Source organism: Tasmannia lanceolata, unplaced genomic scaffold (genome assembly GCF_043159265.1).
Source record: "Tasmannia lanceolata isolate RefF3 unplaced genomic scaffold, GAP_Taslan_0.1 ptg000008l, whole genome shotgun sequence".
Classification (NCBI taxonomy): domain Eukaryota; kingdom Viridiplantae; phylum Streptophyta; class Magnoliopsida; order Canellales; family Winteraceae; genus Tasmannia; species Tasmannia lanceolata.
Window position 1 is genome coordinate 3163712 of NW_027518685.1, and position 14559 is coordinate 3178270.

General features: G+C 37.9%; 1 protein-coding gene and 1 long non-coding RNA gene across 5 annotated transcripts; one reads left to right on the plus strand and one right to left on the minus strand.

The window, feature by feature from the left end:
* Nucleotides 1–3959: 3959 nt before the first annotated feature.
* Nucleotides 3960–6198, plus strand: LOC143883951 (F-box/LRR-repeat protein At3g26922-like). 3 transcript variants are annotated; one of them, XM_077387284.1, is made up of 4 exons: nucleotides 3960–4305; nucleotides 4393–5459; nucleotides 5568–5714; nucleotides 5807–6198. In XM_077387284.1, the coding sequence occupies exons 2-4, from the start codon at nucleotides 4500–4502 to the stop codon at nucleotides 6074–6076; spliced, it is 1377 nt and encodes a 458-aa protein (XP_077243399.1). In that variant the 5' UTR covers nucleotides 3960–4305; nucleotides 4393–4499; the 3' UTR covers nucleotides 6077–6198. The 3 variants fall into 3 exon arrangements, with proteins under 3 accessions (XP_077243399.1, XP_077243400.1, XP_077243401.1); XM_077387285.1 differs by having other exon boundaries at nucleotides 4404–5459; XM_077387286.1 differs by having other exon boundaries at nucleotides 3960–5459; nucleotides 5841–6076.
* Nucleotides 6199–8647: 2449 nt separating this feature from the next.
* Nucleotides 8648–12521, minus strand: LOC143882549 (uncharacterized). Of its 2 annotated transcripts, XR_013252263.1 has the most exons (5): nucleotides 12197–12521; nucleotides 11460–12094; nucleotides 9500–9685; nucleotides 9211–9384; nucleotides 8648–9085 (listed from the first exon to the last, which is right to left on the minus strand). It is a non-coding gene; the product is annotated as an uncharacterized LOC143882549 (long non-coding RNA). The 2 variants fall into 2 exon arrangements; XR_013252262.1 differs by having other exon boundaries at nucleotides 8648–9384.
* Between the last annotated feature and the right edge of the window lie 2038 nt (nucleotides 12522–14559).

Genomic DNA, 14559 nt, shown 5'->3' on the forward strand with positions numbered 1-14559 from the left:
GTCATTTGCCGATGATTGATCTGTAGCCAATCTCGCTCTATCTGCTTAGGGAAGGATTTTCCTTGAAAGGAACAGGGAATTTGAAGAAAATACACCAAGATGCTTAGAAAATGATATATAAAGCAACTACATTTTTTATATGGAGTTTTTATACAGCGTAAAGTCTCGTTCAAAACACTCAATTTTCATAGAAGGGTGAGGAGTTCTACAACAGTATTGCAACATTAGAAGAGGCCCGTGGATATGCTAGCAGCTGCTCCCTAATTTTTTTATTGTAAAAGCTCGGTGTCGCTAGCAGCTGTTTCCTAAGCTTTAAATGGTATGAAGATGTTGACGCCTTGCTGCGAGGAATAAGAATCAGTCTCTGCAAGAACCTTGCCTTGTTCAACAAAAATTTCAGAAACTCAAGTTCATTCTGACCTCCCATAAAGTCTTCGATCTGAACTTCCACAAGGTGATCCATACAATTCTCAAAATGAAACTTCTCTACTTCCAAACAACCGTCGTCAAAGCCATATAACCAAGAGACAATCAGAACTCAAATTATTAGAGTTTTCATACCGGTAAGAGTTAAATCTGTAATAGTTACAGTAGCTGACATTGTAACCACACTTAGATTACCTTAAGATTACGTATGAGAAGAGATTCGAGGACAGGAAAGCTACGAAGCAAGCAGATAATCACTCTGATGCCGTCTTTGTCGAACCACGTCGGCAGTTTTAAACACTTCAGATTATTAAATAGTGGTGTAGGAAGACATTCTAGCAAATCTGATACCTTGGTGAGAAACTTGCATAAGAAAAGACAATGAATAGCAATCGCATGTAGAAAGGGATTCTTCAATAAACAAAGTATTAAGTATAAACTACATTTGTATATTAACTAATCAATGAAATGTACCCAATGGAGTAACTTTCTCCTAAATCATCATGGTAAAAGGAGGAATCAAATAACAGCAGCAATCGAAATTCTACATTCAATAGCCAAAACACCCATTTCTTAGATGGTTAAGATCATCTGGACCATTGGGAATCCAAGAGTGGACCACCATGTAGACAACTCAGGTTGATCAAAGTGAAATAGTAAATACAAGCCGTGAGTGTCATACTTGCAAGTCTCCACCCTGTGGAGCCAGCTGTCATTTATTTTAATTTTTCCAAGCTCTTATTTACAGAGCATACATCATGTCTAAAATATTGCATCTACCCTGACACAAGGACACAGCATTTTGCTTCACTCGGCTGGGGAGATAGTTATTAACTGCCCGTTGTGCTCAGTGTCTGCAATGTTGCTCAAGTTCTACAAATGCTGCAGTTACTGACTTCCTGTAATTGAAATCTTGAAATGATGTTTAGGTTGGCCACAGACAGCATCTGCTGCTTACTTGGATACTGTTTATCGTTGCATTGTTATAGAGCCAACCAGGCAACACATAATGATAATTATCCATTCCTCCAGAAAAGTCCAAATCAAGTTCTTCAACTTCCCTTCTTACTGCAAAACGTATCCAAGCATCTGTATAAGAAGTGAATCGGTCGTGATACCCAAAAGAGAGACAGAATCTCCGAATGTTGGAACCCTGGTAGAGAATTAGGGATCGGTCGACGAAATTAATGAAATCCATCATTCCTATGCCCACAAATTGATAATAATGAGAGTCTAGGGTTGGGACCCAAGTCCACAAATCTCTCCATCTTGTTGATAAAATGCTTGTTTTGACTGAATCTTTTGTGGGCATGAAAGAGAGGATGTGAAAAAGAAGCGAGTCTGGTAAATCGCTTATCTGATCGCGGTTTTGTTCTGTTGAGTAACTGTTGCTACTCCCCACCATGATTTCACTACTCTCTCTGTTACAAGAGTATGATCAAAGATTTGAAAACAAATACCAAAGGTTCAAAACATAAAAAAAAAGGGAAGAAAGAACAAAGAAAAGTAAGATAAGAGAAAAAAAAAACTTTTACCTCTTGTAAACAAAGGGAGAAAAATGTTGCTAAGAAAGAGATCTCGTGCTTTTATAAGTAGGAGAAGGCACAATTCGCACGACGGCCGTGTTTCTAAGAGGTCTATGCATATAAAATCAATAAATGATTAGAGTCCGTATACTTAGGGGTCGCTTGGGTTCTCAAATGATTTGTATGGCTACTTTGTATGATGAAGTTTGGTTTCTGAAATTATTCGGCTGAGGTTCGAAAATTTCGTGCAATATCGGGCAACAGTTGAAGAAAATTCTGGAAAGAACACGTTTCGGTGACCATCGTGATAATGCATTCTACCTTATTGTCAGGTGCGTGGAATGAAAATACCCTAGGAATCCCTAAAATCTTGTTCGACATCATGACCCCGAAAGGCACGTTTCTAAGTTTTGGAGTTGGGTTGGTATTGCCTCGGGTTGGGTTAGGGTTGTTGGGGTTCTGATCTAGGTTTAAAATTTCGGTTTCGGTACCGGTTTTGGACCTTGAAATTTCAACCGAAATTGACCGAAATCTGGTACAAAACCTGAAAATAATATTTTATTCATTATTAAATTTCGGCCCGAAATTTTGATGAAATATTAAATTAATATTAAAAAAACAGATTTTTTGGGTCAAATTTTGGAAAAACCTAAATTTCGGCCGAAATTCCAAAATTTCGGCGGAAATAAATGACCGTTTCGGTTTTGATTGATTTCGGTGTCGGTCTCCACCAAAATTTCGGATTTCGGTCGAAATTTAAAACCATGGTTCTGATTCTACCCCTATCAAAATAATAGCTAATAATGGGATTTATGGGAAATGAGCAATGATATATGCACCCTTGCATAAAGAGCTGGAAAAGGGCCCTTGATTGGTGGGAGCCCTTGCATCTATCACTCCTCGAAATGAAATATAGAGGTTTGTAGCTAAAGTAACCATGTGGGATTTTTGCTATCGAAACCCATCATCTATCGAAATATGGAGGTATTCAGACTCCCAGGATTTTTGCTGCTAAGTCCTTACTAATAATTAAAAACGGGTTTTCTGCTACCGTTTACAGAATGAGGTTTTTGCTGCCAAGTCCTTACTAATAATTAAAAGTTCCGTAAAGTTGAACCTTCGTTAACTGCCGTTAGTGTAATTTATTGAAAAATTAAAATCATAAATTTACCCTTTCAGTTCATGGAACATATGATAGTAGATAGAGAGTTCTTTCCAAAAGCCTACCCAAAAAACATTTCCAAACGCACCCTTTGATTACGGATAGTTTATTCCCATGGCCTTTACTTCTAAAAGCACTTTACCTTCTCCCATGCTTTGGATGAAGATGACTTAATCCTGTTACAATATTTAGAACTCCCACTGTTTTGTTTTTTTTATGACATAGGGTATCCCATCTACCCACCACAATTTTTAGGGCGGGACTGTTCCTACAGATGCTTGTAATCACCCTTAAACCACTCCCATCAGGTGAGCCCGACCACAACAGACTCCAGCGGTTAGGCAAAATTCTCTTCACAGTTTTATAGCTTGTACATGCCCACGCTCGCACACCAGGGTGCAACTCGGGTCAGGTTCAACCCGAAAAAAGGTCAGGTCGGTTCGGAATCGGGTTGAGTTTCCCAACCCAGGTTAAGTTCGAGTCGGGTTTAGGTTGAAGGCGTGAGCAACCGACCCGACCTGAGTAAAATCGGACATTTTTAATCATTTTTGTTTTTACTAAGTATAAAGACTAGGGTTGGGACCATTTAAAAAAAAAAAAAAGACTAGGGTTGGGTTGGGTTGAACTCAGGTGGGGTTGGGGTCGGGTTGGAAAAGGGAGTACTATGGGTCGGATCAGAACTCGGGTTAGGTGCCAACCCGAACCCGGACCGACCCGACCCGAGTAGCACCCCTGTGGCTCGGGCACCAAAATTCTTCTCTTGGAAAGAGTAACTGAGTAATTAAATTCCTTTTCACAGTTTTATAGAAAAAGAAACGACCGTCTCTGTTTAAATAGAGTGTTGCTAGAATAATTTGACAAATTAAAGTCCAAGGCAAAACTCGCCCCTCCTTCCTCACATTCGTTTCTTCAAGAAAGCCCTAGAAACCCGATCCTAAAACAGAGAGGTCTTGATCCCTGAACTCAGCTCTACCATGAAAGAATGGCAAAATCGTCTCCTGACTTAGTCCAAGGCCTTGTCATCTTCCTACTGAAAACCCTAACTACTGAAACGCCAATAGAAAAAGCCCAAGTAGAAAATGCTTCCCATTCATTCTGTTGGACAGCCCCAGATAATGTCTTTCATATAGCTCTCTCTACCTGAGTCAAGGTCTTGATCACCATTTTCAGAGGGGGCCATCTTCAAGCCAGGTAACATCACCATTGCTTCTCATTCAATGGGGTTTCTGTGGTTAGTTCCTGGGTTATATTTGTGAACTCTCCTTCTCCCTGTTTAAGACCATTTTCAGCATCTCCAAGGAGTGGGCCCCACCGAGTGCGGGAAATATTTATACAGTGGGGTCGGGCCTCACAAATTTCCTTCATCTTTTGCTTTCTTCACTCTAATGGAGGTAGAAATAGCGAACGAGTACGAGGAGGCTAAGAAACAGAGGGCTGGCAAGAGCAGAGACAGACTCAGCAATTTACATGTTACTCTTCTTCATCACATTCTCTCTTTTCTGCCCACGAAATATGTGGTTCAGACTAGTGTTTTATCTAAACGATGGAGACATGAATGGACTCAAATCCCTTATCTGGACTTTGATGATACTTTCTTCCTTCTTCATAACACCCAAAAGATAAATACTAGATTTTTGGATTTTGTGGATCTGGTGCTAATGCTTCATCATGGGCCGAGTATAGAGAAATTATGTCTCTCATTTGGGAATTATTGTCATATTTATCGTTTAAATGCATGGATTCGTTATGCAGTAACGCGTGGCATTCGGGAGCTTGATCTTAACATGCTTTATGAAAGAAGCATTAAACTGCCTCGTATCCTTTTCAATTGTGAATCATTAGAGGTGCTGAAATTGAGTTTGAACACCTCAATCAAATTCTCATTGAGTATTCCTAGGCTAAAAACCTTGCATCTTACTGGGATCAGAATTTTGGATGCTAACCTGGTTTCTCAGATATTTTCAGACTGTCCTCATCTTGAAGAGTTTAAGATGAAAAATTGCAACTTAGGCAAGCCCAAGATTTTCAATATAACTGCTCATGCACTTAAGAGCTTGACTATCGACTCTTGTGTTGATTTTAGTGAGTGCAACCTGAAATTGTCTACGCCAAGTCTCAAACGGTTCAGTTACATAACTTTTATCATGGCACAAGATTACTCTATAGAGAACCTTCCCTCTATAGTCAATGCAGTCATTAAGTTTATAGGCTCATATCATAGGGAGCGGATGAATGGTCGTTACGATGCTTCTGTCGAGGGGCAAAAATTGCTAGATCGTTTCAGCGAGATTTTCGAAAAGCTGTGTGATGCGAAAGCTCTTACATTATGCAATCAATGCATTGATGTATGCTGTCATTTTTCTTTATTTTTAATTTGTTATAGTTAATTTTGGCTTTCCGTGTGTGTGTTCAGTTTCTCGGATGCTTACTCTTTTACCTTCTTATATGTCCAGTTTCTTGTAGATGAACAGGATTTGCTGCAGCATTTCCCTAACCTCGAGTATTTGGAATTGACTGCATCGCCTACCTTCAGTCATCTGGATGTGATAAGCTATTTCATTGCCAACTGTCCGAATCTACTGAATGTTGTCATTCATTTGGTAATCATCAAGCACTTACTATTTCTGATATCACATTCTAAGTATTTAGCCACTTTAACACTTTTTTCCTGATATATTGTTTGATATTCTAGCATCATAACGGAAATAATAATCGAAAATATTCAGACATGGAAGATATTTGGGGGTTTTTACATAAACTCAAGAAAGTTGAGATCACTGGCTTTTTGGGAGGGGAGGGTGAAGTTGAATTTGTGAGACTTCTCTTGAATTTTACACCCGCATTGGAGAGAATGATTATCAGATGTTTGTCTCGAGTTGACGAAGAGAAGCGGAACAAGATTTGCTGGAAACTAGTATCATTTCCACGGTCATCTTCGAGTGTTGTTATAATGATATGCTAAAGCCGATAGCAATGTTAGTTTCTTGCTTTGAAATTTTGGGCTGACAACTTTTTTCAATCTGTGTTATGTACTGTTACATTAGGAGACAATCTTAAAAGTTTAGGCATATCTTTTTTATCTTCCACAGGGTGTTTTATCCATTTATGGAACGCATATAGGGTCAGCTAGGGTGAATTTCATTCTGGTGCAGTTTGTGAGTAACTGCAAAATAAGAAGTCATTTTTGGGGAAAGTGATATATTTGCCGTTTTTCCGTGGGACAGCCACCTCATGACTACTCTTTTACACTACAAGGGGCTGTCCCATGGAAGAAAAAGGGACTAATATATCATTTTCCTTTGTTTTTTGTTGTCTGATGGATATTGCCCTCTTGTAAGGTCACTAGAAACTAGAAGGCTTGAAGTTATGAAGAGAAGATGAATGTAGTTTAATTTAAATTTTGATGTGTGCCAATAAAACTAATAGGGATTTTCTTCATGATTTTCAGCTACTACAAATTTGGTTCATCTTGTAAAGGATCAAAGACTAAACAACTCAGGAATCGATCATACTCTTCACAGTTTTTTAGCTTGTAGATGCCCTGTTAAACTTAAAATAAGGCATGGAAATAATCCTTTATCCCACATTTTGCTGTTATATAAGATCCCCTGTTTGAACAGGGTATGAACTTTCGTTTTGAGTAGTAGTTTCAATCTTCATCTTTTAGGAAATCCAATACCCTAAAATACAACTATACAATCCCGTGTGTATATGTGCTGGAAAAGTGAAACGCACTGGTGAGCAACAACAGAAATGGTTACCGTTTGGCACAGAAGATGCAAATAATTTGCTGCTATGTGCAAACTGAACTTTGTCATGGTTCAAATGTTCAGAGCCTTGAAATGACTACAGCATTTGATCGAAAATCAGATAAAGTTATCATTCACAGTCCTACATTAACTTATAGCAAATGGTGGCCTGGGTAAAGCTTCAACACATGCTGTGATGTTCAGGATCCCAGAGTGCATGGTTTCACTATGCTTTTTAAGAGATGACCACAAAGTGGAGGAAGTCTACCTGAGGGCTTACAATTGTTCTTAGGCCTGGACCTCCTAGCAGCTACTGAGATCATTGGACTGTGGTTGGAGAAGAAATGCAGACATGAAAACACTGGTATTCCAATAACCTTATGTCAAACACCCATGACTAAGGCATGAATCAGTCTTTCAGGAAATGGGTCTCAGAATTAAGTCCCCTTCACCCCTTTGGTTGCAGTAAATCAATTTATAACCTGAGAATCCAGCATCTATAATTTGAAGTGGAGCTTATCATGGTCTTAAATTTTCTTACGACAGTCCTCTTTCAAAGCCCACTTCCTTTTCCATTGATAGAGGATGTGAACTTTAAATCTCCAATCACATGTCATACTTAGAGTTCTCACATATAATCTGCAAGGATTTCAGGACTTTCATAGGAGGGTGTATCTCAGAGTTCAGGTCAACCATATAAACAAGGGTTGGAACAATCATTCCCACCCAAAACTTTACTGAGATTTCACATTGAACATACAATATGGTGCACATTCACAGTGAATATAAATGAAAAGAAAATGTAAACTCACGAAGTCATCACTATTCTCTCCTTGATTTTGAGTTTTTAACTTATGCTGCACAGTTTATAAAAATGTCTGCATCGTGAGCTTTTGTTGCTCTGGACATAGCTCCTCAAGAGTTGGTAACTTGTCAAAATTTGCATTGAAAAACCATCGTTATAGAGGACCATTACACACTGATTAGAAACAAATTGAAAGCTAGCAAAGGGATGGCAACAAGTGGCCTATAGGACCATGATCCGATTGATGCCAAATCTTATATGCAATGTTCGTTTTGGATTTTGAGATCGATTTTAAGTTAAAAACTGATTATTTGACTAAAAAATTGAATGCATTTTCAGTCCAATAATCAGTTTTTTATTCAATCGATTCTCAAAATCCAAAACAAACAAGCTTTGCTTTTTAGTCTAAAAGATGATATGCGAAGCACAATTTGGGCCCCCTCATTATTGACAGCGACTCGTCGAATCCGTTAACGGGCATCTAACAAGTGCATGGGACCTTGGAAGCTTGAAAACAACACTGCAGAGATTCGAGACTTGGTGCACATAAGCCAATGAGAACGCTGATCAATTGGCGAAGGATGGTGTGGATTTGGCACCGGTTGATGTAATCCTGCGAGTGCCACTGGAAGGTGCCGGATAACCTTAAGGATACACTATGTAGCTCATTGGTGTATCCGGTTAATTATTGTTTCTTTTGAGGATTTGTGTATCTTTTGGATTTTCTGTCTGTCTGGTGTAGGGCGTTTTGATTTGTATCATGCTTTTGGTGACAGCTTGTCCCCTTGGTTGTAAATTTTTGTTACCTTGAAATGAATCTGTTACCTTTCAAAAAAAAAAAAAAAAAAAAGGGGGATACCAACTGAGAGAATAAGATGATTCGGAATAGGGAAGAGAAGGCGGATTTTATTGTCAGATTAACTGCTAAACACATACAAATAAAAATGGCTTCAATCTATTTAGTATCAGATATTGCACATGAGATAAACTCAAAGATTTGAGACATACAAGCCATCCATTCAAATAAGGAGAAGAAAAAACAACAGAAAAAAAAAACGATGTTGTTCTACATGTATGAGAGTACTATTTCTGCACGAGAAGAAGCTTAAGGGTAGCCTGAAATTTCTTCAGCAATCTTCATTACTGGCGCTGATTTTTTTCCCAAACCCTCAGCGAGGCAGATAGTCATGTTCTCCAAGACAATCGAATTCTTCAGCAAAAATTTCACTAGCTTTAACTGGCTTTCTTGCTTATTGGTAAGTTCTCTATTTCTAATCTTCACAATTCGAACACCTCCCATAAATCCATGTATCTCAACATTCTTGAGGTGGTGTACCCGGCAAGGAAAAAGAGACTTCTGCATTTCTCAGTATTCACTTTGATCAAAATCATGTGTCCTCGTAAATTCATCATCAAACTGAAGATGAAAGTACATTACAGTTTTGACTTCAATGGAAATATGCAGCTTGAAATCATTGAAGTGTAAATTAATGGTCAAATACAAAGCAAGATGAGCCAGGCACATGATTGAGAGGTACTCACACTAACGCGGCATGTCAAAGTTATGTTTATAATGAGGATCTCAAGATTGGGTGAACTCTTCAGTAAACTAACAATCCCTGGGAGTTCCCATTTCCGCAATTCCGTCTCCAATGCCATACTTTTACATTTAACGGAGGGAGCGGCCAGTCTTTTTACCTCCCATGTAGACGCCACCTTAACACAGAACAACAAGATGTGAAAAAATGAAAAAAGGAGAAAAGGCATGCTTGTTGAGAATTTTGATCTCTACTCCAAGCAAAATGAAAATTAAAAGCTCTTGATTTGTCACCTCCTTGGACTTTAGGATAAAAGTCCTTCAACCATAGTAATGTTATTAGAATTCAACCCAGCTTTGGACACCTCTTGGCACTTGGCTTTTAGAGGTCCAACCCAATCTTGGAAACCTCTTGCAGGAAATCAAGTGGACAACTCTTATGTCTCCACAGCTGTATCTCTTCACTACCTATCTCCTTAACTTATGTAGAAAGTCAAAATCCAAAAGCGTGTTAAACTTCCTCCCTTCAAAAACTCTACATGTGTGTAACGTGATTGCTTTGGTGACAATGTGAAATACAAAAACAGAATTTATTCTTATCAATGTCTCTATTGAAATCATGACAAAAACCAAGGAGAAAGCATTTCCAATTGATTTTCTAGAAAGAGCCCTTTAAGCAAGTACTTTGGAAAGGTAAACTAATGAAGTGGCATAAATAATCAAGTGCATTTTTTATAATTCCCCATGCAGGCACACACATTATTATTATTAATATTATTATCGTTGTTGTTAAAAATGAATAAAAACTACTAATTCAAATTATTATTTTTTCTAAAACTTAGATAAACATAGATAAACCTAACATTGGGCATGTTGGAGTCTCCAATATCAACGCATAGATAAAACATAGATAAAGGATGTTGGAGTCTCCAATACCAACGCATAGATAAAACATAGATAAAGGATGTTGGAGTCTCCAATACCAACGCATTGGGCATCCATAGAGATGATTGATAGTGCCTTCAAGTATCCAAACACAAACAGCTACGACATCTATCAGTGCCACATCCATGTCATATGACACACTTTTAAAGCCATGCAAAAGCTCATGAATTCCATGGAAAGCACATCAAATAAAAAATAAGAGGCATCTGGCCAATGTAAGTCCATGTATAGGTCCAGAAAGAGATGATTTGTCGCATGGATATGAGTACCAAGGTTCACTCAAGGTCTTCCTACTTCTACGCAAGAAATAAGGAACTACTATTTTCTATTAGGGTTTTCTTATGAGAAATGATCTTGCACAGCTGAATCACACTGACTATACAACTATAATAATCCAAATTGCTAGGTGCAAATTGAAAGTTAAAACGGAAAAAGTATTGCAGATATGTTATTCAGTAGCATTATCTTGGGGCAAAAGATGCACATTGGACTTTGCTGTAGAAACATAGTGTGCATAGAATTGCAACAAGCAAATGTAAAGGGCTGATTCAACAATTATCACCGAACATTATAAAAAAGTAATGATCAGCCCGCCTTTCATCATTTTAATCTTCTTTCCTCCAAATTTTTCCTCCAAACCCATAAAATTAATCTGATGTTGATCTTGTTGATTAGGTGCAAAGAAACGATTACTTAAGTGAGGATCAAACTCTTCCACAAGAAATTAACATCCAAATGAATAAGCTATGCTCATGATTTTGATGAAGGTATTCCTAAGTTTTAATAGGATGCAATGTCTTCAGAGCATTAGGTAATGGGAGGTAAGTTATGCTAAAGATAAAGCACACGGCAGCTCAGATCTGCATGCTAGATTAATGAGGTTTTTGTTGGTGCTCGTGTGGTGAACAAGATAAAGAAGAGGAAAACTTAGGACTTCGATTCTACATGAATTCAACATGGCAGCAAAGAACTAAAAATGGCCACAGTAAGGCATTCCATTGTCGCTACCATGTCGTAGGTGAAATGTACAGTGCAGGACAGAAGTTGTGAACAAGAGTATGAGCTTGGGAATGTAACTAACAGCAACAAGGTATAATGCTTGTTTAACTCTCTGTTGGTTGATATTAATACTCATCCAATATGCTGTTCGGTTGTATTCAACTCAGGAATTAAAGAAAACACAAACAGAGAACTTTTAACAAGAAGACAAGGAATGGCATTATGAAATTCTCAGATATCTTAAAACAAAAGGGCAGAGCAGAAACAGAGAAATTTTCAAGCTGAAATAAGGAGGGGAGGATGATCATACAATCCAGAGACTTCTCCTCTACTACCATAAAAGAATCTCTCGCTCTCCCAACTCTTCTTCAACCTCCTTAGGCTAGAGGAACTTCTTCTCCCTCACTTTCTCTTGTTTCTTTCCAAGGATCAAAAGTTGCTCAAGTGAAGGCCTCCCTCTCCTCTATTTATAGAGGGAGGTGGGGTACTTGGGCCTATCAATGGCTGCCATGTATCAAATAGAGGTGAGTTGTGGTCCCCTCTTGACACATTTGCACCCTTTTGCAAATGCCCTCCTTTTTTGTCCACAAACTTGAGCCAACAGGCTTCAATGAAAATAAAAAGGAAAAATATATCGGCTCTTGTTCGAGAGACACCCTTTCATCTTTTTTGGGTTAAGCAGTTATTAATCTACTAAAAAAGGAAAAATACAGTAAACAATTGGAACTGCCAAGAAACACCAAGAGCAGATGGCAAGAACTTTAGCATGAATAATACTCTCAAGAAGGCCTTTCAATTTGTTGATAAAATGCTTGTTTTGACTGAATCTTTTGTGGGCATGAATGAGAGGGTGTGAAAAAGAAGAGTCTGGTAAATCGCTCATCTGATCGCGGTTTTGTTCTGTTGAGTAACTGTTGCTTCTACCAGCCATGATTTTATTACTATCTGTTAATCAAAGATTTGAAAAGAAATAACAACGATTCAAAAGATCAGAAAAAGAGGTAATAAAGAACAAAGAAAAGCTAGATAAATGTAAAAAGCTTTTACCACTTGTAAACAAAGGCAGGAAAATGCTGATGTTCTGTCCTGTGGAGTGTGAAGAGAGGTGAGAGAGAGATGCCGTGCTTTTGTAAGCACGAAAAGGCACGATTGGGCACCAAGGTCGCGTTTTTAAGAGGTCTAGAGCCCTTCGTATGCTTACTGAGGGGTCGCTTGGATTCTCAAATGAGTTAGCTGCCTACTTTGTATGATACTCAGAAAAGAATGGATTCTGAAATAATTCGGCTGAGGATCGAAAATTTCCAGAAATGTCTGACCAGAGTTAAAGAAAATTTTGGAATGAAAGGTGTATTTTTTTTTTAATTGAGTAATGCTAGACTCGCAGGGACTACCTTGGCACAACAGTAAGGTTGCTGCTCCATTGTGACATGCTGGTCACGGGTTCGAGTCATGGAAATAGCCCCTCTCCAAAGCTTTCAAAGCAGGGGGTAAGGCCGTGTACATCTAGCACTCCCCAGACCTTGCAATGGCGAGAGCCTCTTGCTGGCCACCCTTTTTTTTTTTTAAAGTGCTAGGCTTGTAGGGACCCTCACAAATAAAAAGGTAAATGGGCGCCCCGATTGGTCAATATCCACAATCATAATTGTCATAAATGGATATTTAAGGGTGCAAATGGGCGCCCCCATTGGTCAATATCCATTTACATGGCATAAATTGGACTATGATTTAGGCTGTCTCAAATTTTGAGGACTTAGGCTGGATTTGGTTTGCCAAATTGGACTCTGATTCCCTGTAAACGGAATGAGAAGAAATTGAAATAAAAAAATTAATTTGAAAATTTCAGCTCCATTTACTCTGAAGGGGTGTCGTACTGTCCAAAAACTAGTTTTCGCTCTTCATTCCCTTTAATTTTTATTTTATTTTTCCTTTTTTCATTTTCACAGCTTGTGGCTGTATTTGTTGCACCACAAACCATGTGATTCAACCCTAGGAGATGAGGAATAAGAAGAAGAAGAGGGTAAAATGGTCTTGTGAACCGTATGATGCCTTCCATCCGTTCATAAATCCTATTTTTTTTGTAATTACTTCGTCTTTTGCCCTAATTGATTTTTTTTAATAGAAATTCTATTTTGACAGGGGTAGAATCAGAATGCCACATCTTATGGCAGGAAACAGATTTCGGCATTCATCTCGTTGTTAATTTCACCTCTTGATTCTGTTCAATTTTTTAAACCTGGAATCGGGGCAGAATTGAAATAAGATACCGAATACAAGGCCTGTGACACTTATCATGTCATAAAATGATGGGTCCCATCATTCCATCAGAGCATGTAGATCTAGTAGACTACCCACGTGGGATTTTGCTAGCATTCCTCTTGTTTTAATATTTTGATCATTTTATATAAGATGGATGCATTTTAGTTATTTTATATGAGAGGGGTACTTACTACTTAGGTCCATGGTTTTAAATTTCGCCGAAATTTCGGATTTCGGTCAACACCGAAACCGAAATCGCCAATACCCGAAACGGTACCGGATTTCGGCCGAAATTTCATTTTCATCATAAGATTCCGTCTGAAATCTACAGAATACTACACAAATTTATAAAGAAACCCCTGCCAAACCCAATGGTTGTGTTGAATTCAATGATATGTTTCATATTAATAGCAGGGTTTCTTCATTTCAGATTAATCAGATTACTAGTCGCAGTTTCCATCGGAGAAGAATGAGCATGTTTTTGAGCTGTGGGATTCTTAAATGGTTGCAAACCCTTGTCGTCGTCAGCTGTGTATATCAACGCATGGTCTCAAATTTGTTAATATTTTCTTGAAATTTCAGCAGTAATTTCGGTCGAAATTTTCTATTAAATAAAATATTCTTTTTTCATGGTGTACCGGATTTCGATGAGGGCCGAAACGCATCCCGAAACCGAAATTTAAAACCATGCTTAGGTCATAAAATTATTAGACATTGTAATTTTGTAATTTTGTAATTTTTCATGAGACATTATTATCTTGATCATCTTTCATGAGATAGGGGTGTTTTGGTTGTTTTTATGAGACATTGTATTTTTGTTATTTCCCATGAGATCGAGGTGATTTGATCATTGTATGAGGGTATTTTGCTCATTTAACAAGAGGTTTACTTTGGTAATTTTCTCATGATCTATAGTCATTTTGTGCATTTTCTATGACATATGGACATTTTGGCCAATTTTCATAAGATAAGTATTTTAGCATTGTGTTCATTTTGCGGAATAATTTTGAAAAATCAATGATTTAACATTGTAGTGGATTAGGAATTCAAATTTTTTTTTTTTTTTTTTTTGAAAATCAACTAGTTCTTAAAAGATAAGTTAACAAAACTTCACATCTTACTGTGATTTCGTGTTTTAAACATCCATTTGTAAA